Source organism: Salmo trutta, chromosome 29 (genome assembly GCF_901001165.1).
Source record: "Salmo trutta chromosome 29, fSalTru1.1, whole genome shotgun sequence".
Classification (NCBI taxonomy): Eukaryota; Metazoa; Chordata; class Actinopteri; order Salmoniformes; family Salmonidae; genus Salmo; species Salmo trutta.
In genome coordinates, this window is record NC_042985.1 from 29711392 (window position 1) to 29738881 (window position 27490).

Here is a 27490-nt window from a genome sequence, read left to right on the forward strand (position 1 = left end):
GAGTCTAGGTGGTGGCAAACTTCTTCCATTTAAGAATGATGGAGGCCACTGTGTTCTTGGGGACCTTCAATGCTGCAGAAATTTTTTGGTGACCTTCCCCAGATCGGTGCCTCGACACAGTCCTGTCTCGGAGCTCTACAGACAATTCCTTCAACCTAATGGCTTGGTTTTTGCTCTGACATGCATTGTCAGCTGTGGAACCTTATATAGACGGATGTGTGCCTTTCCAAATCATGTCAAATCAATTGAATCTACCACAGGTGGACTACAATCAAGTTGTGGAAACATCTCCAGGATGATCAATGGAAACAAGACGCACCTGAGCTCAATTTTGAGTCTCATAGCAAAAGGTCTGAATACTTATGTAAATGTGATATTTCAGTTTTTTATTTTTAATGAAAAGGATTGCCTCACGTATCTGAAAATACATGATCAGTTGATGTGTAATGATCACGAAAAGAATACAACCTTCCCATAACTTTCTTGGAATGGTGCAGGATAGTTGCTTGGCTTTGGAACATTTGCAGCACATTTAACAACTCTCTCTATCCTCTATTTTGTAAAGTGTGTTCAATCTAATTGACCACACCTGATGTTAAGGAGTGCTTGTTTCCTTTGAAATGGGGTCTGTTTAAATAGACAAAATTGAACAGCTTTGTATGCATAAAAAATAACTATGCCCACTAGCTCCCTCCTGGTGGCACAGTGAACTAATTTCATGGATAGAAAACAGAAGATTATAGTTTTGAATCTCACTGATGCCATGTCACAATAAAAATGTGTTTGCATGATTAGTGCCTAAGGCCATTCATTTCCCTGTGCCCTATCTGTGCTTTTGGAGTTTGGAGTTCTAAAAAGTTAACCCTAAATGAGCTAGCAGCTTTATTAAAAGTCTTACTGAAACATTCAGTGAATTTTTTAAGGAAGTTATTAAAAAAACTCAAAATAACCTATAATTTCCATCCTCAGAGCAGTAAAACCTCCCAGAGTAAAACCTCCCTGCAACCTAAAAAGAAACCTTCCCAGAACAAGCAAAATGTTCACTTCCATTCTCAGAACGTTTAAAAAACAAAAACGTAAAATTTTACCGGTCAGGAAACATATGGCTTCCTTCCCAGAACCAATGGGAAACCCAAAACGTACGTTCCCACAACTTCCAAGGAATCAAATGTGCTAGCAGGGTTTATTGTAGTGTTAAATACTGGCTGTGGTCTGAGTAAAGTTTTATTGCATGTTTTTAAAGGCTTCACACAGCGGGTGGATGCTGTCTGGTCTTGATTTGCAATTCAATGATCCGCTACTATTTCCAAACATGGTTGTTAGACTATTAGACAGTGTGCAAAGTTAAGGGTTGAATGTAACTAACTAAGTTTGTTATTCTTCAAGGATACTCTGTGGTGTCCTGGAGTCAGAGATCAATAAAGTTTATTCTGTCTGAACTAGCCTCCCAGATAAAAAAGAACATCTTTGTGAATAGAAAAGTAGGGTATATTGATCTTGTTATCCTTTTTTTCTATGTTAAGATTGGCTCTAAATGCATCACCCATAAAGCTATGACTATTCCAAAGGTTAGTTCAGATCAGTGTGTGTGTGTGTTTGACATTGCCTGGGCAGAATAAAACAAGCTTGCTGAGAGCCATTGAGTCACTAAAAAGTCAAGCTGAAGATGAAAGATTGGTATGCAGAGTGATTTTGGATAGAGACTCAGGGGCACTCAAGTTATAGACATCCTCTGTTGTACATTATAACCCATTAGGCCAGTTTTGTCACGAAAGAGTGACTCCGCAGCAACAGGTATGGGTATGACAATAGTTTGGCATTTGGATGGTTTATTTAGTCCCTCCCTACATTTCAGCTTTAACTCATACATATTTATTGTGCAGAGGCAGGCAGGCAGGCATGCAGCAATGGGTTGAGAACAGCATGAGGTAGTGTTTCACACAGTGTCTATCTAATTGCCTGACCAACAGTAGCTACAGTAAGGCCTCGTTCTAACCAGATACAGTCTCCACACTAGGCCTAGTTGTAACCAGATACTCTGTGTCTCCACACTAGGCTCCATTCTACCCAGATAGCACATAACATTTTGAGAATCATATGTTTCTTAGAGCTTTTTGAGAGTTTGGTTGTATTATGGTTGTTTTGCATGCAACCTTCCTATACGGTTTCCTACAGGTTTCCTCATGGTTATATTTAAAGTAAAGTTCTCAAATTGTTCAGAGAACTTTAAGAAAAAACATTTTCTAAGGGAATTTTAGTACCTAAGCGTAACGTTTTCTACAGGTTTCCTCATGGTTCTATTTAAAGTCATATTCTCAGAACGTTCAGAGACCATTAACCCTTAGAGTCGATGTCTAATTAGAATTCTAATAAAAGAACAACAAAATCTGTCTGTTTCAGGTAGAGATATCACTAGTTGCTTGGGCTGTGGCTCAATCCACTACATCCGCCAATGCCGGCCTTCCGATTCTGCGGTGAAAGCTGGCAGAGCTACAGCGGTGATTGTCAAACCATAAGACATCCCGAACACCGGTCTTCTCACAAAAACGTCTGTAACGTCGGAACCGTTTGGGCTACAAACTAATAATACCCCTCTGTGGAAAGATGAGACTCTCCGTTTTGCTCTACCACCCCCACAAGCATCATGGGACTCGTCTAAAGTCGGTACCACCGATCTGCCAGCTTCTGTCTGTAGCGTCCGAACAGTTTGGGCTACACATTAATATGAGCTCACCATCAAAAGGTGAGACTCACAAACACACACGTACATGTTGGTTGTTTTGCTCTAGGATGCCCACAAGCCTCATAATTCTCGTCTGATGGTAGCCGGTACCAGTTAAAGAAATGCATTTTTTTATTTTACCTTTATTCAACTAGGCAAGTCAGTTAAGAACAAATTCTTATTTTCAATGACAGCCTAGGAACAGTGGGTTAACTGCCTTGTTCAGGGACAGAACAACATAGCCAGCTCTGGGATTCAATCTTGCAACCTTTTGGTTACAAGTCCAACACTCTAACCACTAGGTTACCTGCCACCCCAATGGATGGAAGAATATATGGAAGAATTTAGTGCCCAGAAAAGGGGTTCAATATGGGTAAAAATAATGAAAATAGTTTCCTGATCTCTGATATAGGACAGACACTTCAAAACAAACGTTATTTTGATAATTATTTTGACTCTCTGTTTTGCCGTGTATGAATATGTTATTAAATGTGTTTGTATGGGATAATAGCAGTGAGGCCAAATTCAACGTTTAATCAAATCATTTTTAAATACATATTTTTTTTATATCTACAGGGGTCTTTTTACAAAATGCATTTTAACACTGCATTGTTCTTTGCCCCGGGCTAGACTGTCTCCGGGCTAGCTTTGCCTGTGTTCACGCAAGCATTTGTTAACCCTGGGCTAAGCTTTAGCCCTGGGATAAGGATTCACACTTGTATTCCAAAGCCTTGGGCTAACGGACAAACCCAACATGTGACCAACATTCTGTCTCTGAAATGCAATTTAACACATTGTTTCTTCTTGCTTCTAGCCTAGTATTTTACTTCCAACAGTGATGGTTTGTATAAACCTTGCTGTCTGCTTGTCAGACCCCGGAAACAATGTTTCACTGTTAAAATTCGATCTCGCCCTTGTACGGAAAATGCTGTGCATGAACGAGACATTAACATTTCTGATCCATGCAAAAACATGCAACAATATTATTATCATGGATAAATCCAATTGAATGACAATAGAAAGCTATGAAAAATGACAAAAATGGAGGGTTTGCTGCCCTTCCAACTATAGAGTTTGTAACTTTAGTTGGCTAGGTGAGAAGACATTAGCCAGCCTGCATAGCAACCATTTTTGTAAGGCATAGCAACCAATTTGTTGTACGGATGAAAGTTTTTGTTTTTGTCTTCAGATGGAAGGATGAAATAATTTGAATTTATTTATCAAAATGCATTACAGGCATCACGAGCATATGCAAATAAAGTGATAGTGCAGCTTTTGTGGTTGGACATTGAGCTTTATAGGTATTGTTCTTGACCCTGTTTCACACTGGCTATTTTGGCACTGTGTTTCTGGGGCTAACCACGAAAAGTCAGTGCTAACCCTCCTCCGGAGCAGGGCCCGCTAGCCCTGAGCTAAGGTTGGTGCTAGCCCACTTTAGAATGTGTAAATGTGAACACTCGCTTAGCCCTGGGCTAAAATCTCCCTTAGCCCAGGGCTAAGGAGGCTCTTTGCCCTGTGCTAATGTGCAGTGTTAATGCGCCTAAATAACTTTTGTAAGAATGTTATTTGAAAACATCTACATTCCATTCTCAGCATCAACAAAACTTTCTCTATCCTCTCATGTTAAGTTTTTTCAGGTGTGTTGGCCGCACCAACTAACTGGCCACACCTGATCTCAATGAGTGCGTGTTTCCTTTGAAATAGGGTCTGTTTGAATAATTTGTAAGTTCTTATTGAAACATGTTCAGAACGTTATGTAATTACCTTCAAATAACCTATAACTTTTGTTCTCATAAAGTTAATTAAACCTCCCAGGAAATCTTTCAAGGAACCACATAAAAATGTTATCAGACCCTCCCTGCAACCTAAAAATGTACATTCCCAGAACAGACCAAAATTTCACTTCCGTTCTCAGAACGTTTAAAAACGTTCCGTTTTAACCATCAGGTAACTTATGGCTTCGCTCCCAGAACCAATGGGAAACCAAAAACGTACATTCCCACAACGTACATTCCCGCACCAAATGTGCTAGCTGGGCAACTAGATACTCTGTGTCACCATGCTAGGCCTCATTCTACCTAGAAACTCTTCACACTAGGCCTCGTTCTAACTAGACACTATGTCTCCAGAGCTCTGCTCCACTCTTCAACCCAGAACCCAGAGCTCTTAACCTCGGGAGCCCTGGGGAGGGAAAGCCCCACACGGCCCCTTCATCCCTCCCTCCCTCCAACAGCTAGGAGAGGCCAGAGTGAGACCGTATACAGTATCATCTAGTCAATCATCCAGAGATATGCCCTTCACTTTAACAAGTCTGAGAGCATGGCTGCCATAATCTCTCTGCCACTTTTTCTGCAGAATTTAGGTTAAGAACAGTTTGCGTTGAACTGGGCTGAGATTTAGAGAGTCTTAAGACACTTCCTGCCATAGTCTCTCTGCCACCTTTTCTGCAGCATTTGGGGCTCAGGACACTTTTGAAAGGAGGCAAAGTTCTGTCCCAGCAATCAGCAGTCAGAAGAAGTAATGGTGTTAACCTGGTCCAGTTGTCTGGCTGGCCGTCCTGCCTTCTGCCGCTGGTCCAGGCAGTTGGGGAAAGTTTTTGACGGTGTGTGAATTTCCCACAGGTGCATGCATCTTTGCGTGCCAGTGAAAACCTTCTGCAAAGGTGTCATAGTCTACAACGCTGAAGATTATTTTTGCCACAGGCATCAATTAGTGTTGCTGGAAAGGAGTGTGTGAGACATTTACAGCTAGCGTACGTGCAAAGGGCACAGTGTCTCCTGTTGGTGTCAGGGTAAAGCCCTGTCAAACAAGCTTTTAAAACAGACACCACTCCTGACTGTCTCTCACATTGTGTTTTTCCCATTGTGCAGATTTACATCATCCCTACATCAGCACAACTGTCTTTTGTTCTTCACACACCATTTTCTTCTAAGTCCTAACCAAAGAACAACGCCTTTATAAAAATACCCCAGATACTGCTCTGCACTGCACCACAATTCTTAAAAAGGCCATATGTCATTTTAACTCTCTCTACAACTCTTCTTTACCTAATAACTTGATTCAATTAAAGGAAAGAGGAAAGAAACTATCGAGGTTAGCTAGCCAGCTACATTTTCAACAAAGTCAACAACACAGCCACTGCTAGCTAGCCAATTTTACCAGCTAGCAGTACTGTATAATTTTAGTCAATAAGATTTTTGCAACGTAAGCTTAACTTTCTGAACATTCGAGATGTGTAGTCCACTTGTGTAGCTAGCAGGACTGACTTTGTGTTAGCTAGCCAACGTTTAATTACTTCTGCGTTATGAAAGGAACTAGACACGAACACGAATGATCCATTGGTAGTTTGTTGTAACCAAGTATTGGTGCTAACCGTATGTTATTGGAGGCTAGCATGCTAGTTAGCTACGGCGTCATAGGATACGGTGCACTGGGTGGGTTTCACGGAAGAATACTGTACCAAGTTATTTAGCTGAATAAACTAAGTTTGAGCCTATTCCTGGAAACATTGAACCACTGTAGTTTACATCAATTATCATTTCTAAAGTGGAAGTTGGAAGAGTTATATTTGAGTGTTCCAGTGAAAGGTTAGTGAGGGAGGCCCTGCTCTCTCGCTTCCCCAGTTGTTTAGTTAATTTTCATTCCAATCTCCTTTGCATTAGCGTAGACTCTTCTGTAGCCTGTCAACTATGTGTCTGTCTATCCCTGTTCTCTCCTCTCTGCACAGGCCATACAAACGCTTCACACCGCATGGCTGCTGCCACTCTAACCTGGTGGTCCCAGCGGGCACGACCCACGTGGAGTTCCAGGTCTACGGCAGCCGCTTGAACTGCCGGTCTGCGGCCAACAAGGCAGAGTTCATCTCAGCCTATGCTACCCTCCAGTCCCTCGACTTCTTGGCGCTGACGGAAACATGGATTACCACAGAAAACACTGCAGCTCCTACTGCTCTCTCCTCGTCTGACACGTGTTCTCGCATACCCCGAGAGCATCTGGTCAGCGGGGTGGTGGCACTGGAATCCTCATCTCTCCCAAGTGGACATTCTCTCTTTCTCCCCTGACCCATCTGTCTATCTCCTCCTTTAAATTCCATGCTGTCACAGTCACTAGCCCATTCAAAATTAACATCCTTATCATTTATCACCCTCCAGGTTCCCTTGGAGAGTTCATCAATGAGCTTGACGCCTTGATAAGTTCCTTTCCTGAGGATGGCTCACCCCACACAGTTCTGGGTGACTTTAACCTCCCTACGTCTACCTTTGACTCATTTCTCTCTGCCTCCTTCTTTCCACTCCTCTCCTCTTTTGACCTCACCCTCTCACCGTCCCCCCTACTCACAAGGCAGGCAATACGCTTGACCTCATCTTTACAAGACGCTGTTCTTCTACTAATCTCACTGCAACTCCCCTCCAAGTCTCCGACCACTACCTTGTATCCTTTTCCCTCTCGCTCTCCTCCAACACTACTCACTCTGCCCCTACTCAGATGGTATTGCGCCGTCGCAACCTTCGCTCTCTCTCTCCTGCAACTCTCTCCTCTTCCATCCTATCATCTCTTCCCTCTGCTCAACCCTTCTCCAACCAATCTCCTGATTCTGCCTCCTCAACCCTCCTCTCCTCCCTTTCTGCATCCTTTGACTCTCTATGTCCCCTATCCTCCCGGCCGGCTCGGTCCTCCCCTCCTGCTCCGTGGCTTGACGACTCATTGCGAGCTCACAGAACAGGGCTCCGGGCAGCCGAGCGGAAATGGAGAAAAACTAGCCTCCCTGCGGACCTGGCATCTTTTCACTCCCTCCTCTCTACATTTTCTTCCTCTGTTTCTACTGCTAAAGCCACTTTCTACCACTCTAAATTCCAAGCATCTGCCTCTAACCCTAGGAAGCTCTTTGCCACCTTCTCCTCCCTCCTGAATCCCCCTCCCCCTCCTCCCTCTCTGCGGATGACTTCGTCAACCATTTTGAAAAGAAGGTTGACGACATCCGATCCTCGTTTGTTAAGTCAAACGACACCGCTGGTCCTGCTCACATTGCCCTACACTATGCTTTGACCTCTTGACCCTCTCTCTCCAGATGAAATCTTGCGACTTGTGACGGCCGGCCGCCCAACAACCTGCCCGCTTGACCCTATCCCCTCCTCTCTTCTCCAGACCATTTTTCTCCCTTACCTCACCTCGCTCATCAACTCATCCTTGACCGCTGGCTACGTCCCTTCCATCTTCAAGAGAGCGAGAGTTGCACCCCTTCTCAAAAAACCTACACTCGATCCCTCCAATGTCAACAACTACAGACCAATATCCCTTCTTTCTTTTCTCTCCAAAACTCTTGAGCGTGCCGTCCTTGGCCAGCTTTCTTGCTATCTGTCTCAGAATGACCTTCTTGATCCAAATCAGTCAGGTTTCAAGACTGGTCATTCAACTGAGACTGCTCTTCTCTGTGTCACGGAGGCTCTCCGCACTGCTAAAGCTAACTCTCTCTCCTCTGCTCTCATCCTTCTAGACCTATCTGCTGCCTTTGATACTGTGAACCATCAGATCCTCCTCTCCACCCTCTCCGAGTTGGGAATCTCCGGCGCGGCTTACTCTTCGAATGTGTCCTACCTGACAGGTTGCTCCTACCAGGTGGCGTGGCGAGAATCTGTCTCCGCACCACGTGCTCTCACCACTGGTGTCCCCCAGGGCTCAGTTCTAGGCCCTCTCCTATTCTTGCTATACACCAAGTCACTTGGCTCTGTCATATCCTCTGTCATATCCTCACATGGTCTCTCCTATCATTGCTACGCAGACGACACACAATTAATCTTCTCCTTTCCCCCTTCTGATAACCAGGTGGCGAATCGCATCTCTGCATGTCTGGCAGAAATATCAGTGTGGATGACGGATCACCACCTCAAGCTGAACCTCGGCAAGACGGAGCTGCTCTTCCTCCCGGGGAAGGACTGCCCGTTCCATGATCTCGCCATCACGGTTGACAACTCCATTGTGTCCTCCTCCCAGAGTGCTAAGAGCCTTGGCGTGACCCTGGACAACACCCTGTCGTTCTCCGCTAACATCAAGGCGGTGACCCGATCCTGTAGGTTCATGCTCTACAACATTCGCAGAGTACGACCCTGCCTTACATAGGAAGCGGCGCAGGTCCTAATCCAGGCACTTGTCATCTCCCGTCTGGATTACTGCAACTCGCTGTTGGCTGGGCTCTCTGCCTGTGCCATTAAACCCCTACAACTCATCCAGAATGCCGCAGCCCGTCTGGTGTTCAACCTTCCCAAGTTTTCTCACGTCACCCCGCTCCTCCACACACTCCACTGGCTTCCAGTTGAAGCTCGCATCTGCTACAAGACCATGGTGCTTGCCTACGGAGCTGTGAGGGGAATGGCACCTCCGTACCTTCAGACTCTGATCAGTCCCTACACCCAAACAAGGGCACTGCGTTCATCCACAACTGGCCTGCAACTGGCCTACCTCTGCTGAAGCACAGTTCCCGCTCAGCCCAGTCAAAACTGTTCACTGCTCTGGCACCCCAATGGTGGAACAAGCTCCCTCACGACGCCAGGACAGCGGAGTCAATCACCACCTTCCGGAGACACCTGAAACCCCACCTCTTTAAGGAATACCTGGGATAGGATAAAGTAATCCTTCTACCCCCCCCCCCTCCAGTAGATGTACTATTGTAAAGTGGTTGTTCCACTGGATATCATAAGGTGAATGCACCAATTTGTAAGTCGCTCTGGATAAGAGCGTCTGCTAAATGACGTAAATGCAAATGTAAATGAAAGAACATGAACATATTTGATGCACTTTACAGATGGCATCCTTTTGCCTTTTTGGATGAATCAAAGATGCGAGACCAAAATGGCAGTTTTGCTGTTCATTCATCACTCTGCAGGACTGAGCTCCCAAGAAATCTCTCATTGATCTTACCAACATGGTATGATAAGTAGAAAGATGAGGTTGTCATTTACATAGCAAATGGGAAAAGATAACATTGCTGCTCACATCAAGGCTCGTTAAGGAAAGCTTTAATTAATTGGGGAATGTGGGCACTTCACTGAATGCATAATGCTCCATGAGTTGAGCATGCAGGACAAGTCAACAACCCAAACTAACCTGCAGTTCATGACCACTTTCGGATTTACCTGATTAGCATGACTACGGACACAGATTGATTGTTGATTGGGTAACTTGCATTTATGTCACCACTCGATTGTTCCCTCACAAGCCAATTAACCTGCTTTCCTTATGGTCCATAGCAGATGGGAAAGGATAGAGTTATGCTATTTTTGTATAGTCAACCATGGCACACACAAGTGAGGTTGAGACTACCGTAATTTCCGGACTATTGAGCGCACCTGAATATAAGCCGCACCTACTGAATTTAAAAAAGATATATTATTTTGAACATAAATAAGCCGCACATCTCTATAAGCCGCAGGTGCCTACCGGTACATTGAAACAAATTAACTTTACACAGGCTTTAACGAAACACGGCTTGTAACAAAAATAAATAGGCTTTAATGAAACACGGCTTGTAACAAAAATAAATAGGCTTTAACGAAACACGGCTTGTAACAAAAATAAATAGGCTTTAACGAAACACGGCTTGTAACAAAAAAAATAAAATTAGCAGTAAGCTTTAGTTGTCTTTTTGCACTGAGTCAATTCCTCACGCTGCTGTTTCCAACGTCTTATCATCGTCTCATTAAGACCAAGCTCCCGTGCAGCAGCTCTATTTCCTTTTCCAACAGCCAGATCAATCGCCTTCAACTTGAAAGTTGCATCATATGCATTTCTCGGTAAATGGATGGGTGGATATGGATTTGGTGCTCTGTAAAAGTGAATGTAACATATGCATGTTAAAGGCATTAAAAAGTATATCTGCCCTCAATACTTGAATAGCTCTACTTAACATGAAAAACAATCATGCCTTTGCAGTTTCAAATATGTGAGTACATTCATAAAGACCTTAGTTTTGTCAACATCAACAGTGAGATTATTTTTGTCTACTAAATCCTGTATCAGGAAGTCAGCGACTACTGTGAATTCCCAGTGTGGATGCAGGAATAACAGGTGTTTAATAGTCAGGCCCAGTTTTTATTGTCATGCATCTGCCACTGACTCACATCCATAGAACTGTAGACTGAAACATGCTGACCCTCCCTCCTGGTCCCAGGCATGGTTCTGGGAGTAACTGCAGCCTGCAGCCAGAGATAAGCTCCTCTCTCTCTCTCTCTCTCTCTCTCTCTCTCTCTCTCTCTCTCTCTCTCTCTCACACACACATTATCTTGTCCTTTCTCTGTTTTTCACAGTTTCTGCAACATCCACACGTATACTGTCTGCACACTTGCAGCCTCGTTCAGTACAGGAGATCTGATGCTGTGCCATTGTCCCCCTGTAGCCTGCTCTTTGTTTTTTGTGCTGATACAAAACGACCCCAAACAAAACGACCCCCAAGCCAAAAATCCTGACGTTGGGCAAAGCACTTCATCACCCTGGACTTTCTGCTCTGCCAACAGTAACAGCTGATTCTGGTGTTTCATAATTCAACCCATGACATTAGCACAGTGGAGATGTCCATTGCATCGTTGTGGCCCGCCCCAACCCCCATCCCTCCATCCTTTATTTCATCCCATGTCAATTGCAGCAGCTCTCAGCCAAACAAGGACAGCTAGACTTTAAACGCTCTGCCAATGAGTCATGTAGTTTGCCTTTTGGCAAGTGACAAGAGCACACAGAATGAATAATCAAGTGAAAGCTCTGGGTCGGAGGCTGAGATTTATTTGACAGGGGGAGAATATTTAGCTCTGTGAGGGTCATTGTAGTCATGATACCCCTAAACTCCATCATCCCTCACCCTCGCCACAGTGTGCTTCTACATCCATCCATATCCCTCTCTACTCCCACTGTATTGATTAAAGACTCAGGCAACCTAATGCCACGGATGGATGTGTTATGTCTCAGAACATGATCAGTGATACTACAGGAAGAATGGGAAACGAGTGACACGCTAAAAATATTAATGTACCTCCGCTTTACTTGCTGACACAGCTGCACTTATTATTTGTTTCACCCCCAAAATCAGAACACATTAAGTCATTCTTGCAATATCTCCATCAGCTATCTATATAATTTCCACTGAATAATCTCTGCATCAGAGCCAAGAGCAATGCAAGGGAGACGTGAGTCATAGTTGAAAGGAGGACAGTGGAGCTGCTTTTCTTGTCAGTCTCTTGTCAGCCTCTGTAACTTTACATACAGAAAGGGATGTCACTTTAGCAGGGGGTGTGTGTGCACCCCCTAGAGATCCTGCATATATTCTGCCATGCCACCTGGAAGTAAGCTCAACTCACCCTAGACTATTAACAACACAGATACAATATAACCAAATATTCACTTCCAGCCTGCAGATGTAAGAGTATAGGCAGAGAGGGACTTGGTATGAAGGCTGTGCTCGTGGCCCTGTCGCAGGTTGGGGTGAGTCTAGGTTCACTGAAGGTGGAGGTGAACAGGTGACTGTTAGAGGGTGACTGAGTACACACGCAACCCTAATGCCCTTTCATACCCTCACCACCACTGTCAAATGATCCGGCACAAAAATATTAATCATGAAAACAGTTTGTTGACACATCCTTTCCCCGCTGTCTGCTCTTACCTGTGTCGCTGAATAATTAATCTGTCCCCTCGTCTGTCTGTGCATCTTTCATCTCCCTCCCCACCGCCCGCCTGGTCGCCTGCCTGCCCGCCCACAGCTGACGCCTGCATCTGAACACTATTGACAATGACAGTGGTGGCAGTCATCCATGTGGAGCCAGGTGGCAGGCGGAGTGTGACTGCTACCACAAGGTTACAGCAGCATATAAATAGTCAGAGAGAGAGAGGGAGCTTGGATCTCTCTCTCTCTCTGGGTGGAAGGAAATGTCTGGCTGAAGTTCCAGGCCCATGCTCCTGCAGTCAGTCACCAATTGTACACCTATCTCTATCAACTGATCTGAGGTGGGTTTCTCAAAACGTTTGTGCACTAAGATCGTTTGCCTACCAATAGATTTCAGATGATTTTAGTGCTTCAGAGGTTTTGGGAAACTCACCCCTGCCTTCTAAGACCCTACTTAGATTAAATATGCACACAGGCTACTCAAGAATAGAAATTAGGTAATGAATGACATTTTAGTTTGGGGATTCTGGGAATAATGCTGCATTCATAACCAACTGTGATAAATTACAGTTGTGAAGTCATAATTACTGAGTTGGGTGTATTCACGCGCTTGAGCTGGGAAATGCCATCAAACATGGAGGTCATTGAAAGGCTTGTGATTTTTAATTTTATTTTTCGCCCATAAAAAGCTGCTTTCACTTTCTAAATCAATAGGAAGATGAACGGAATCAATTTTGTATTAACAATTTGTATTTTGTTTTTACTATAAACCAAAACTGCTGAAGATGCTGCCATGCTTGCTGTCTTATTGACAAATGATGTCAGAGGTTACTAATAATCAGCAGTTGGAGGGGCGTTCAAGGGGATTTTACGAGATGTTGTGAACAACATTATAAAAAGGTACAACAGTATTGTTGGCCTGCTAAAATGGTACTGAAACATTGTAGAATAGTGGACCACATGGTGTTGTCAGGAGGGTGTGAAGCATTAGGATTCAGGTGCAAAATGGTGGTATACAGTCAGGTCCATAATTATTGGCACCCTTGATGAAGATGAGCAAAAAATACTGTGTAAAATAAATAACACATAATTATTGGCGCGCCTGTTTTCAGTACACCAGCACCCTACCCTTGTGAAGATAACGACACTGAGCCACACAAGAATCATTAGAAGGTAAGTGGTTCACCTGCATAGAAAATCATAGGAAATCCCAGGACAAACTGTCTATAATAGTGTAATACGCTCACGTAGATGCTGTCACAAACTCCAAACTCTACACAGTTGTCACTGACTAGTTGGATATAATTTTAAGCTCGGCGGACCTGATTTGTTTATTGACATTTTTCAATAAAACTCATGAATGAAACTGTTTATGTCAAATTGTTTTGTGTTCTACTTGTAGCCGTTAAAATAAAATGTGAGTTTTTTCTTCAATGTGAGCTATTTCTTCACTCAAAAAGGGACCAATGGAGTTAAGGTCAATGGCATCATGAACTTTACCAAGTACTAGGACATTTTAGCCAAAAACCTGGTTGCATCTGCCAGGAGGCAGTTGGCCACAAGTGGATCTTCCAGCAAGACAATAACCCCAAGCATGAATCAAAATCACAAAGAAATGGTTAATTGACCACAATATCAACATGTTACATCAACATGAACCCTATTGAAAACTGGTGGTTTGAATTGAAGAAAGCAGCCCATAAGAACAGATGAAGGATATCAAGGATCTGGAAAGATTCTGTAAGGAGGAATGGTCTAAGATCCCTCCCAATTTCTTCTCCAATCTCATAAAACATTTAAGGCTCAGTGTCCTTATCCTCGCAACGGGGAGGGTGCTAGAGTATTGATAAAAGGGGAGGCAATAATTTTGACCTCTATTTTTTTTCCTAGAAATTACTTTATAAACAAAATCCTTTTATCTGAGCAATTGTATTAACATAAAATAATAGAATTCCCAAATGTTTTGGAGCATACAATATAGCTCAGTATTTGTATTATTTTATTTCACATGGTCTTTTTTGCTCATCTTTACCAAGGGTGACAATAATTATGGCTGCGTATTTACAGGTGGAGAAGGTGAATAAATCTGCATCCAAAAAGACATTGACAAACACTAACAAACACATAACAAACAGATAAACAAAACTGTCCATTCACTGAAACTAAGGCATTGTGCCTTCAAATTAGGTTGAGCACCTGTAGATGAGGCAGAAAAAAATGCTTCCACAGCTGAGTTCAGCAGAACCCTGGGACAACATGTCACTCTAGCCTAAACTCTCTTAAAAACCCTCTAGATTCTAAGCTTTGATGAAACATTGAGTATGGCCTTCCTACTATTAGCCCACAGGAATGCTTTAAAAACCACATTCATACATGGCAAAACAGTCCCAAAAAAAATCTAAAGGATATTTATTGTGTGTGTGTGTGGGGGGGGGATTTCATTGGATGTGGGGGATTGGACGGAGACATGTTGGGCTGGGGGGGGGTGTAAGCCCACCTCTTTTTGTTTATTTTTCTTTACATTTTATTAGTACCAAATCCTGTGTGATAATTTCTCTGTATGTATATATTACTTTTTTATTATTTCATGTGGCAGCCTATGAGTACATATGGTATAAAGTGTGTAAATTGACATGAATACTGTACCTGTAACCCCCCCAACAACAAAAAATAACAAAGCAAACAAAAACGTTTAAAAAAGTGAGTAGGATTTGAAGTGTCTGTCCTATATCTGAGAGATTTAAAAAAGCTTTTTGTATATTTTTAGCGAGGAATGACCCATATACCTTTAACGTGGAAATGCCCTATCCAATTCGTCCAATTTTTTGGCCACCGTGTGCGTGTTCGTAAGGGGCTCAACTTCCGATGGTGGGGTCACATTAGTTTGTAGCCCAAAGCGTTCGGACACTACAGACAGAAGTTGGCACATCGGCGGTACCAACTTCAGACGAGTCCCGTGAAGCTTGTGGAGGTCCTAGAGGAAAATGGAGAATACCATCACGTTTGTGACAGTCTCAACTTTCAAGCCCAAACCTGTAAGGACTCTGCAAAAGATTTTGTGAGAAGACCGATTTTCGGGATGTGTCCTGGTCTGGCGAACAGCGCTGTAGCCCTGCCACCTTCCACCACAAAATGTGAAATGTCAGAATAATAGTAGAGAGAATGATTTATTTCAGCTTTTATTTCTTTCATCACATTCCCTGTGGGTCAGAAGTTTACATGCACTCAATTAGTATTTGGTAGCATTACCTTTAAATTGTTTAAGTTGGGTCAAACGTTTCGGGTAACCTTCCACAAGCTTCCCACAATAAGTTGGGTGAATTTTGGCCCATTCCTCCTGACAGAGCAGGTGTAACTGAGTCAGGTTTGTAGGCCTCCTTGCTCGCACACGCTTTTTCAGTTCTGACCACAAATTTTCTATAGGATTGAGGTCAGGGCTTTGTGATGGCCACTCCAATACCTTGACTTTGTTGTCCTTAAGCCATTTTGCTACAACTTTGGAAGTATGCTTGGGGTCATTGTCTATTTGGAAGACCCATTTGCGACCAAGCTTTAACTTCCTGACTGATGTCTTGAGATTTTGCTTCAATATATCCACATAATTTTCCTACCTCATAAAGCCATCTATTTTGTGAAGTGCACCAGTCCCTCCTGTAGCAAAGCACCACCACAACATGACGCAGCCACCCCCATGCTTCACGGTTGGGATGGTGTTCTTTGGCTTGCAAGCCTCCCCCTTCTTCCTCCAAACATAACAATGGTCGTTATGGCCAAACAGTTATATTTTTGTTTCATCAGACCAGAGGACATTTCTCTAAAAAGTACGATCTTTGTCCCCATGTGCAGTTGCAAACCGTAGTCTGGCTTTTTCATGGTGGTTTTGGAACAGTGGCTTCTTCCTTGCTGAGCGGCCTTTCAGGTTATGTTGATATAGGACTCGTTTTGCTGTGGATATAGATACTTTTGTACCTGTTTCCTCCAGCATCTTCACAAGGTCCTTTGCTGTTGTTCTGGGATTGATTTGCCCTTTTCGCACCAAAGTACGTTCATCTCTAGGAGACAGAACACGTCTCCTTCCTGAGCGGTATGACGGCTGCGTGGTCCCATGGTGTTTATACTTGCGTACTATTGTTTGTACAGATGAACGTGGTACCTTCAGTTGTTTGGAAATTGCTCCCAAGGATGAACCAGACTTGTGGAGGTCTAAAATGTTGTTTCTGAGGTCTTGGCTGATTTCTTTAGATTTTCCCATGATGTCAAGCAAAGAGGTACTGAGTTTGAAGGTAGGCCTTGAAATACATCCACAGGTACGCCTCCAATTGACTCAAATTATGTCAATTAGCCTATCAGAAGCTTCTAAAGCCATGACATCATTTTCTGGAATTTTCCAAGCTGTTTAAAGGCACAGTCAACTTAGTGTATGTAAACTTCTGACCCACTGGAATTGTGATACAGTGAATGATAAGTGAAATAATCTGTCTGTAAACAATTGTTGGAAAAATGACTTGTGTCATGCACAAAGTAGATGTCCTAACCAACTTGCCAAAACTATAGTTTGTTAACAAGAAATTTGTGGAGTGGTTGAAAAACGAGTTTTAATGGCTCCAACCTAAGTGTAGTAAACTTCCGACTTCAACTGTATCAGGACATAATATATTCTGTATAACAACTGCAACGCATATTAGTCTACAAAGATTTTAGTAAAAGCAATACGCTTGAAAACAAAAAAAAGTGATATGTTTGGCGCCAAATGAGAGGATATGAATGGAGTGGAATTTCTCACTTAAAGGGCACTCCAGTGTGAATCATCAAAAACATTCATAAAACCGGAAAAGAACCAGACAATGCATGCCCTGTCAGGTAGGCCTACAACAGAATTGATCAAATGAATCAAATGCCTGATTGAAAGGTCTTTAAAGGTTTGATGCTTGGTTGCCTGCTGTTAAAGCTTTTGATATGACGTTGGGCTTCTCAGAACAATCACATTATAGGCTCATTCTAAACTGGGTCGATTCATGTTACCCAATCACAGCAAAGCAGTTATTAATAGCTTGGCCAAAACCACGTGAATACTGTAGGTTCCTCAGTCTGTCACAATGAACCATAATATAATAGTGATCTAGCTGCCCTGAGTGTTTCCCTGGTACAGCCGATGGAGAGAAAAATTGGTCTCTTGAGAAGTAGGTCACCTACTGTATTAATTTGGGTTGCTATTCATACTTTTAGACACATTCATAACCTACATGTCTCCAATTTCTTCTTCGGTATTTCAGTGCAGTGACATTCAACCTTACAGACATTTCACTGGAAGTCCAATGAAAATGGTTTTGTCAGCGTGTGTACAATATGCTCAGAGACAATCAAGTAATGTAGCTATTCTATTCCTGGGGCTTGCTTGTGCACTTCAATGGATGCCATTTTTCACACCATTAACTACAGCCCACTGGTTTTATTCACAGCTCAAAGATAGGCCAAAAACAATCCTAAAAACGCCCACAAGCACAATTGCAACAATTGATATAAGCTGTTTCAACCGGTCTGTCGCCAGCCTGTACAGCAGGAGGAACCATTATCTCTCTCTCTCGCTCTCTCCCTCCCCTCTCTCTCCTTTATCATCCCCTGGAGGAAGGGGAAGGGTTGCAGCTTCACATTATGTACAAAGATGCATAGCAAGCCCCCTCAATCCTCTACCTCATGTAATGGTATCTAGTCACAGATAGCTGGCATTGTAGAAAAGATATGTGGCTTACCAGGTTGATTTGGTATGATGACTGATTTGATATAAGGGCCAATTTTGTACCTTGCCTGGGCTATAACCAGGAACTTTCATTATCATCTATGCTGAGTGCAAGGTCCACAGAAAAGGAGAGCTCAAAGGGCCAGCTAATCCACTGGGTTTTACAGGCATGCTGGGCTGGTCAACACACTGGCCCTGCATCTTAAAGTAGCTGTAGCTCCACAGCGGTGCTTGGTAAAAGAGGCTCAGGGGAATGGTATGCCAGCCTGGTGCAGTTTTCTTTTCTCTCTCCTCTCCACAGCTCCCTCGCAAGGTTAGAAGCCACTAAAGCTTTAACTCTTTATGTCCCACTGCTAAAGTGTCTCTCTGTTTTATTATAGCGTTATGGGTCATTCTGAGGAGGAACTAGCCTGGCTAGGTCAATGAGGTCCATCCAAAGGTCACTTCTGGGTCACGTGACACTGACTGAGGAACACAGGTATGGAGATGGGGGTGGGGGGGGGGGGGCTGTTGCTGACTGAAGTCAATACAGATGATGCTGAAGTGGCTCTGTCGTGTTGTTCATGTGTGGAATTTAAGGAACTTTGCTAGAGGCATAATATCACCAAGTTAAATTGGAGAATTTAATTTCAGCACAGAAAGGAGGTCAAACAAGGTGGAGAAATTTACCTAGTATTGCTTCACTGCTGTTTTATCTCTGGTTGGATGTGAAGCTATAGGAAACCCTTTGGCCCAGTTGTGGCAGGTTTAGTGATCCTGTCCCCTCTCAGAGGTGACGGTAAGCCTCCAGCATAGCCCATTGAACTGGTGAGCGTTTCTCTAGCCCCTTAGCTTGGCCAAATCCTGCCCTTAATCTGCAGTAAATTGCCTCGCTAGTCACTACCAGGGTGCTGGGCTGGGGCACCCTCACTGGAGAGCACTAGAGCAGGCCAGGGTAGACTGGGCAGTCAACCTACAGTAGGGAACTGGCAAGGAAATGGAAACAGTTGCATTCTAGGAAACGGTCCACCAGGGCACAGAGACTGATTGTAATGTGTGATAAGTGGGCTCAGGTAAACTAAAGGAAACCAGCATCACCACCTGCAGCGCTAACACATGATTAGTTTGTGGCCACAGGGGCATCTTTTTAACACATACACTGTATATTTTCTTTTTTATTCAACAAAGACCTTTCCAATTAAGGCACCTGTTCTCACACTGATCATCTTTTTTTTCAGACCTGAGAGGTTGGGTTGGTGCACCAATTTACAACTGTCATAATTGTGCTGCTAGGCAAGGAGTGTCACTGAGACTGCACACCTAGTGTCCAACCTTTGACACTACATCCGTCAGGTGGCCTCGTCCCTGGCTGGCCTGGCATGGTGGCACTGTCGGCGGGGGAACGGAGAGCAAACAGAGGAAAGGATAGACGTCCCATGCAGAAACAGCAGCCTTTGATTTGGATTTAGGGCCCTCCTGTGACTACCTGACCAAATTTGAGCGGTGCTGAGCTCTGTGGCAGTTAGCCGAGTGTGCCGACTCCCTTGCCGTCCCCCACCGTGGTGCTGGGGCCCGGTCCAGACTGGATCAGGACGGTGGCTCAGTGGCTCTCTGACTGATCTTCAGCCAGCTGTTTATGTGTTGTATTCCTCCCACCACATCACACAGGCCCAAACAATGCACCGTTTATAGTACGCCACGAAACACAAAAGTGCTCCTCTGGAAACTGCTTTCTAATCAGATCATTTTCTTTTGTCCGTTTTCATTTTTGCAATGATCCCTTGATTGTTAATAATGAATCAGAGGGGGCCCTAGCTGCTCGGGGATCATTGAGCCACAGTGAGAATTGGTAGCTTCTTTCACCAGCCTGTATAATGCAATATTCATATTCAGACCCAGTGCATGTGAATGGGCATAGTCCAATAAAGCGAGCTTAGCTTAACTGTCCATTTGTTAGAGAAACAGACACAGCTTGGAGGAGAAGATGGATAGTAACGCTGCTGATGCAATCATGCCCTGTCTCTGGAACAAACTGGAACTGCACAGTAACAGCCAATCTCCACAGCCACGCTTATGAAATGGATCTGCTGTTAGACGAGCTAGCTACCCTACCATGGACCCTCTGCTTATCACTGATAGAGACAGCTGTCCTGCTCTCCCAGATCAATGATTGGGCAGTCAGACTCCGAGTTCTTGGAAATGGTGCACATTGCTCTGCCAGTGACAATTGCTCTCAGTCTTTCTTTCTTCACCCCTCTCATTAGCTACGTTAATTCTCGCTACTGGTTTTCATGGCTGCCCTATTTGCATTTTCCTCTCACTGAGCATGGAAATCTTCCGTCCTCTGCTCTTCGTATGATTCTACATAATGACTAGTTCCACATAATAGCAGTTCCCTATTCCCTTTTGGTTCCATCTAAAGATGTGCCTACCACTCGTCTCTCTCTGTATTGCAGCGTGCCTGCTCTTCCCCTCCACTCTCCAATTTTTCTGTCCTTACCGCCTCATTTAATGCTTTCAATTTACCAGTCTTGTATCTCTCTAATACCCAATACGGATGTTTTCTTACATTTGCTATTCCTCAGCTATTTGAAATAGCTTTTTATTCTTTGGGATTCAGTTTTAGCAAAAATGATATTTCATACTGAAAATAGCAGAGGATGCTGTGATTTTCATTTGGTTCCATTTTTTGGGCTGTCAGAGATTGTAAGGGTAATGTTGACATGATACCCCGATTTAAAACATTCCTCTACAGCTGCTATTCCTGTTGATGTGTGGAGAGTATATTATCAGTGTATTTCACTTTGGAGTCTTCTTTTAGATTCTGTTTTATTCTTTCTGTGATATTGCATAATGGGATTCAAAAATGTGACACAATTGAATGGTAATGCTGGAAACATCTCATCTTGAAGCGCGGCGAGTATATAGCTGCTGTAATACATTTCTCAATTGGATGTAAATAAGATCAATGGCATCTCTCTATGTGATTGCGCTGCCTTCTAAACTGACAGTTGTTATGATGACTTCTTCTCTACGGCTTGGTTTCGTTTTATGTATAGTATGCAACGTTGTTGTATCATGCCTCCATCTCCTCTCCTGTCTTCACACCTCCAGCACAGACCAATGGCTGAAGTGAGATGAGGAAAGGCTGTCGGTCTAGCTATACTATAATTGCCAGTTTTAGATCCACTTCCAAAAACACTCTCTGTTGGCTCTGCCATGGTGCCACTACCTTAACCTCCTTCTCCTCAACTCTGTGAAAGCATGATGTGACGGTACGATAGCCTCCCCTGCTGTGGCCATGGAGCATGTCTGAGATAACTCACATACAGGGCTGGGCCCAGGGCCACGTACTGTCCTGGACCTGTATGACCAGGGTTCAAGCCTGGCTGTGGAGACAGTCACTTTTGAGCTGTTGGTACAGTATGTGGACTGGCGGTAGCTCTGCTTGTCTATAACCCTGAGAGCTCTGAAATCAGCCCAGCTCCCTACAGACCTCTAGAGATAATCCGATCTTTACATCTACTGCCATAAGCCATCAGGCTTCTCCAAACACCATCCTCCAACATGGAGTGATGATCCGGCGGCAGCACTGATGGGGCGGCAGTGTAGCCTAGTGGTTAGAGCGTTGGACTAGTAACTGAAAGGTTGCAAGATCAAATCCCTGAGCTGACAAGGTACAAATCATCTCCTGAACAAGGCAGTTAACCCACTGTTCCTAGGCCATCATTGAAAATAAGAATTTGTTCTTAACTGACTTGCCTAGTTAAATAAAGGTTAAAAAAAAATCTGTCAGTCCAGTTCACTTTCAGTCACCCTGACTTCTGTTATTTATTCGTTTTTTTTTAACAAATCCAGTAATTCATCATTTATTTATGTGACAGATGTTATCTATTATCTATTAATACTGTATATGTTAGTGCTGGCAGAGCTAGACAGAGGTAGCTAGTGTTTTTGTTTATAAATAGCTCCAGCCAGCATTATTCCACTTGCAGGCGTCCCATAATCATCAATCACTAGAGCACCCGTTGTGTTTTTCTGGGCTCAGAGGGAAGCGTGAGCTGTGTGTGAGCGCTGCGGAGCGGTGTGAGCCGTGCCTTTGCACCTCTCCCCATGTGAGTACATGAAGGAGGGAGAGGTGAGGTGAGTGGGCGAAAGACTGGGGAAGTCAGGGGAAGGTGGTGGTGATGGAGTGAGTTATGATCCCTCGCCCTCCCACCCTCCCCTTGGTCTGGTCGGACTCTAGCCTCCCCTGGGTCTCCAGGTCACTGGGTGTGCCCCCGGCCCCCCGCTCCTGGCCCCCTGATCAGATGGAGGTTGGGAGGCAGCTGATAACAGACAGGGTGGGGTTGGAGTGGGTATGTGTCAGAGAGCCACTATTTACTCTTGAGAGAGGGAGATAGATAGAGAGATGGGGAGGGAGAGAGGGAGAGGGGGGAGGACATCCTATGGAGGAAGGTTTAATAAGAACCCTTTGCTCTTTTTCCTGTTTTGACGAAATTTACAGGAACCTATTGAAGCTACTGTACCAGTGATGGGCTGGTACAGATGAATTGAATTTACACATGTGTATGCACATTGCACACACAGGTACATACACATGGACACGCACAAAAATATACACACACATACACACACATCTACCCTGCATTCTAATATCAATGAATTTTCGAAAGTACAGTAGACATTCCATAGAGACCCACACACTGTCACCCACTATATGTTCCACACACATATTCTTCCTGTTTGTTCATCCCTTTTTGATGCAGACACGCACTGATCTTTTCATCGCGTTACCATGGCAGTTGTGAAAATACAGTAGATATCCAGCTGACAACAAAATGGTTACATAACTAGTGCAGTGCCAAGTCCTGTGTCTTACCTAAGCACACCTCTTCTCTCCCCTGTGTTTCTGTTGCAGCCCCATTCCTGACTCTGCCCTGCTTCTTCTGCAGCCATTATTTAAAGAGGGTTTCATAGGACGCCGAATACATCTGAACGACACGTATTGTTGTGTACTTGATGATATCGAAATTAGCCCTTGTATGCCAAAAGGAAGATGGTATTTCTAATTACGGAAGCCGAAACCAATGTTTTCCTGCCACCTGCACCAAAGCCAAAGTGATGTCATCTCGTTGAAATCATAATTTAAAGCATCTCTATTCCGTGAAATGCATTCTATACACTTCATTCAATGCAATCCTCTCAAGGAGTAACTCCCCCATCTACCTCCCCCCTGCAGCCCCCCACCCCCATCCCCGGAACCTCGTCCCCAGTAAGGTGAGACAGTGGCGCATGCTGCCCGCTATAGTGCCTCACCTCCCGGAGTTCCTTGGCCACATCCTTGAGCTCTTTGAGAATGCCGTCCAGCTGGTTAATCACCATCTTCATGTGGCTGCGGATCCGTTCTCTGGGGGTCTGGCTGGGGGTCTCAGAGGTGTCCCGGGCCGGAGCTCTGCTGAGGGACATCCTTCACAGGGCGACTTGGGGCCAGGGGCTGGCGGGCTGAGGCTGAGGGCAGGGGCGGGGGGGAGCCGAGTCGGGGTCCATGTCTCTGGCCGCGAGGAGCCTCAGTGCTACTGATCCGAACAGGGGCCCCGGCCACGCAGGGAGACCTCAACATCTTAAAAGCCCCTGGACAGCCAAAAGACCTTGCCTGGCCTGAGCGCTCGACCCCCTGGCGTTACCCTCCTCCATCCATGGCTCCAGGATGGATAGTACCAAAAATGAAACCAAAAGAAACATGAAAAAACTCAAGTTAGATCCCCGGAACAGGAGGAAAAAGAGAAGAACAGGAGCTAAGATGGTGTGTGTGAAAACACCTTATATAATAGTGTTGAGCCAGAGAGCCAACTCATCTCATGTGTCAGTGTGTACGTTTGCATCGGTCTCTGAGGGGGATATTTATTTAGATCGTCTGTATGAGGAAGTTGCTCTTTTCCCCTCCCACTCACCTCCCTTTACAATCTTATTTAGCGGGTACGATGCAGTGACTTGGTGTCAGCCAGGTTACTGTAAAAGATCCCAGGTTGTCAAGCCGAACAAGGGGTTCATGTTCAGCCTCCCCTGTAGATCAGAATATCCAAGCATATTAGAAAAGTACAACTCCCAGCAGTTGCTATTTCCTTGTTCATGATCTTGGTCTACATTATTGGTAGGCAGTAGGGACAAGCTTTGCCTTCTAAGTATACTCCCTCAGTTTGGCTTCTGTCTTTTTTAGGGAGAGAGGAGGACAAATCCTTTTGAAAACAAGAGATATTCCTCCTGTGTCCTCCGCCGTGCAGTGTTCCCTTTCTCTCAGAAGTGACGGGAGAATAAACTAATCTCGAAGGAATAAAGAAATAGCCCACATCAAAAGCAACTTCTGCACACATCCATTTTATGCTCAGATGATGACCGACATGTGTTGTTCATTTCTCGTCAAAGAGAGGAGGAAGGAAGGTAGGAGGAGGGGTGAGAGTCTCTCTGTGCTTGTTTGTGTGCGTGTGTGAAGAATGTTCAATATTTTCTTCTGTGGCAGGGCTTATTCCAGTTGGCAGGAATGAGGATAAACGGATGTCTTAGCGAGTAAAATGTGACTAATGAATAGAATGTGCAGGGAAGAATGACAAACCAACATGGTGATGAACAGGAGGAGGTGAAAGAGAAGGAGGAAGAGGAGGGTCCTTCCCCTGGCGTTAGGGTGACTTGCGTGTCCTTCGTGCCCTTGCAGTGCCCCTTGTCTTGCCCTGTCAGATCCGACTGTTGGTCCACTCTGGTCTGCAGGGGTGCGCCCAGAAACCAGACACCAGAGAAGATATGAAGAGACGATTCACTTCTCTCTTATGCTCCCTGAGTTGTTGCTAAGGGAATCCAGCAGTCTGCCTGGTTGTGCTGCTGATTGATTCATTATATTTCCTTATTCTTTTTATCTGTGTATTTCTCCTTCTGTGAACAGTTTTCAAAAACGCAGAGAGCCCTGCGCCATCTCCATCCAGCAGTAAGAGGTAAATCCCAGTAGCGCGTCCCTAGGGACAGCCGGAGCCCAGGCACAGGCAGGGGGACGAGACACACTGAATCCAGGCTGATGCTACTGCCAGGGGGCAAGCTGGCCAATCACACATGACACCTGGAGAGACGGGAAGGAAAGCAGTTGTTTTTTTCTTCCTCTCTCTCTTTTTCTGTCTCGTTCCTTCTCTCTTTTCTCCTCTCTAGACTCAGCAGCACTGCAAATAGAACACAACAGCAATAGAGCAAGGAAGAGAGAGGAAGAGAGAGGAAGAGGGAGGAAGGCAGGGAGATAGACAGGAATTAACTGCGGTGCTGGAACTTGACGATTTTTTTAGCTGCTGTGAAAATGCACATCTAGTCTCAGCAGGACTCTCCCACCTTCCTCTCATTAACACACACACACACACACACACACACACACACACACACACACACACACACACACACACACACACACACACACACACACACACACACACACACACACACACACACACACACACACACACACACACACACACACACACACACACACACTTACCTTCACTCTACATCAGCAGCTGTAGCTGTGTCCAGGGCTTACAGTCTATGCTCCTCGGTGATACTGACTGATTAAATCCACAGGAGGATCATCCAAGCCACACACATCCTGCTAGTTCTCTTGCAGTCTCAATCTCTCTATCAAAACACACACTGACACCCTCCTCTCTCTCTCTTTCAGTCACACACTCACATGCACGCACACACGTATATTATGCTCCCCCACTTGTTCTCTTTGCATCTTTCGCTCTCCCTATATCACTTACTGTCTTCCCAGAGAAAGCAGCTCCAGTCAGAGGGTGAAGAATTCATTCAGCGCCGTGGCTCAACGGAAGGAAGGAGAGCATGTGGAGGATGGAGATGTGGAGGAAGAGGTGGGATGGAGGAGGAGGCAGGCTGGAGGAGGAGGCAGGAGGAGTCAGAAGAGGAGGTAGGCTGAACGGCCCTGACAGCAGCCCTCTTAGACACCAGAGAGAGGAGGCGGCTGAAGAATAGGGACCAGCAGCAGAGTATAGATCCGGCTGCTGCAGCTACTGATGATGCTGAGGCTGAAGCTGTTGCTGCTGTAGATGCTGATGCTACCGTTGCTCTAGTGACGATGCTGTGGAAAGGAAGAAGCCACCCGCCATCCTCATCAACCCTGCCGGCGTCGGGAAACAGCAGAAAGAGCTACTGCGTACAGAGCTGTGGAGAGGATCTGTATCTGTTAGAGCCCTCTGGAGGCTGCTCCTGACGCCACTCTGTCTCTCTCTCTCTCTCTCTCTCTCTCTCTCTCTCTCTCTCTCTCTCTCTCTCTCTCTCTCTCTCTCTGTCTGTCTCACTCTCTCTCCGTCCCGTCTCTCTGCCCCTGCGCCCTGAAGTGTCCTCGCTGACTGCCGGATGAAGGCAGGCTGATGCCAGGGTTTATCGTGGGGCTCAGGCTATTGCCAGCACAACTTGCTTTGCTGCTCCGCTCTGACTGTGTGGAGGGAGGAGGGGCCTAGTGTTTTAAAGACACAGCACTAGTTAGGTAGCTACAGTGTCCTCTGCCTGGATCCTCTCTCCCCTCTCTCTTTCCCCTCTATGTATCGCTCTATCTCTCTTTTCTCATGATGGACTCTTCCTCCACTCACAGACAACCGACCCTTCACTAAGGGAACGAGTGTCCAAAAATTGCTGGCTGTTGCATCATTAACACACAAAGCAGGTTGGGGTTGTCATGACCTCATCAGGGAGGGACTGCATTAACTTCCCTCTCCCTACTCTCCTCATTAGGATGTTTTGATCATAGCATCTATCTAACCCCTCCAGAGGCAATTATCTTAATGTGAAATTTGTAACAAAAGCACGTTGTGTGTCTTTTAGCAAAGCAACAATGGCATGTTTTAGCGGCAGTTATCAGCAGGTAGTGCATGTAGGTTTCCTGTGGGTAAGTGTGGGTAAGTGTGGGTAAGTGTGCTAAGAGGCATTCTTTTGCATAATTGTTAAGGGAGATGTGCTGTGGATCCAGGTCCAGATGAGATTGTAGTGAGGACCAGTGTGGTTTGGACTGCCAGGATCCCAGACAGTGTACCACTTATTTGAAGGGCTAATTGGGAGGATTCTACAGTAGAACATGTATTCCCTTTGTACATTTGCTTTGATTAATAAAACATCAGGTTTGCGTGTTCTCTTTCTCCTTTTGAAAACATCAGTGATAAATACTATACCATATTGAAATACGTCTCTGTGTTCCTGTAATGGTATATCAATTCTTCATTTACATATGCCCTACACCCCAACCCGACCACTCTGTTCTGTCACCTCAGGTCTCTTGGCCCTCCTACTCATACGGGAGGGCATCTCCTGCTCAGCCCAGTCCAAGCTCTTCTCTGTCCTGGCACCCCAGTGGTGGAACCAG

At 44.9% G+C, this 27490-nt stretch overlaps 1 protein-coding gene across 3 annotated transcripts in view; it reads right to left on the reverse strand.

Moving 5' to 3' along the window:
• LOC115167341 (inhibitory synaptic factor 1) overlaps window positions 1-26565 on the reverse strand; it is a 60369-nt gene extending 33804 nt beyond the window's left edge. The window contains exons 1-3 of one of the 3 annotated variants that reach the window (XM_029721689.1): window positions 25878-26565; window positions 24695-25286; window positions 23401-24147 (exon numbers count right to left, since the gene is read on the reverse strand). In XM_029721689.1, coding sequence (XP_029577549.1) covers window positions 23401-23550 — 150 coding nt within the window. In that variant the 5' untranslated portion in view covers window positions 23551-24147; window positions 24695-25286; window positions 25878-26565. Of the gene's footprint in view, window positions 1-23400; window positions 25287-25877 lie in introns of all 3 variants that reach the window. The other 2 variants (XM_029721687.1, XM_029721688.1) reach the window with 2 other exon arrangements.
• Window positions 26566-27490: the final 925 nt, after the last annotated feature.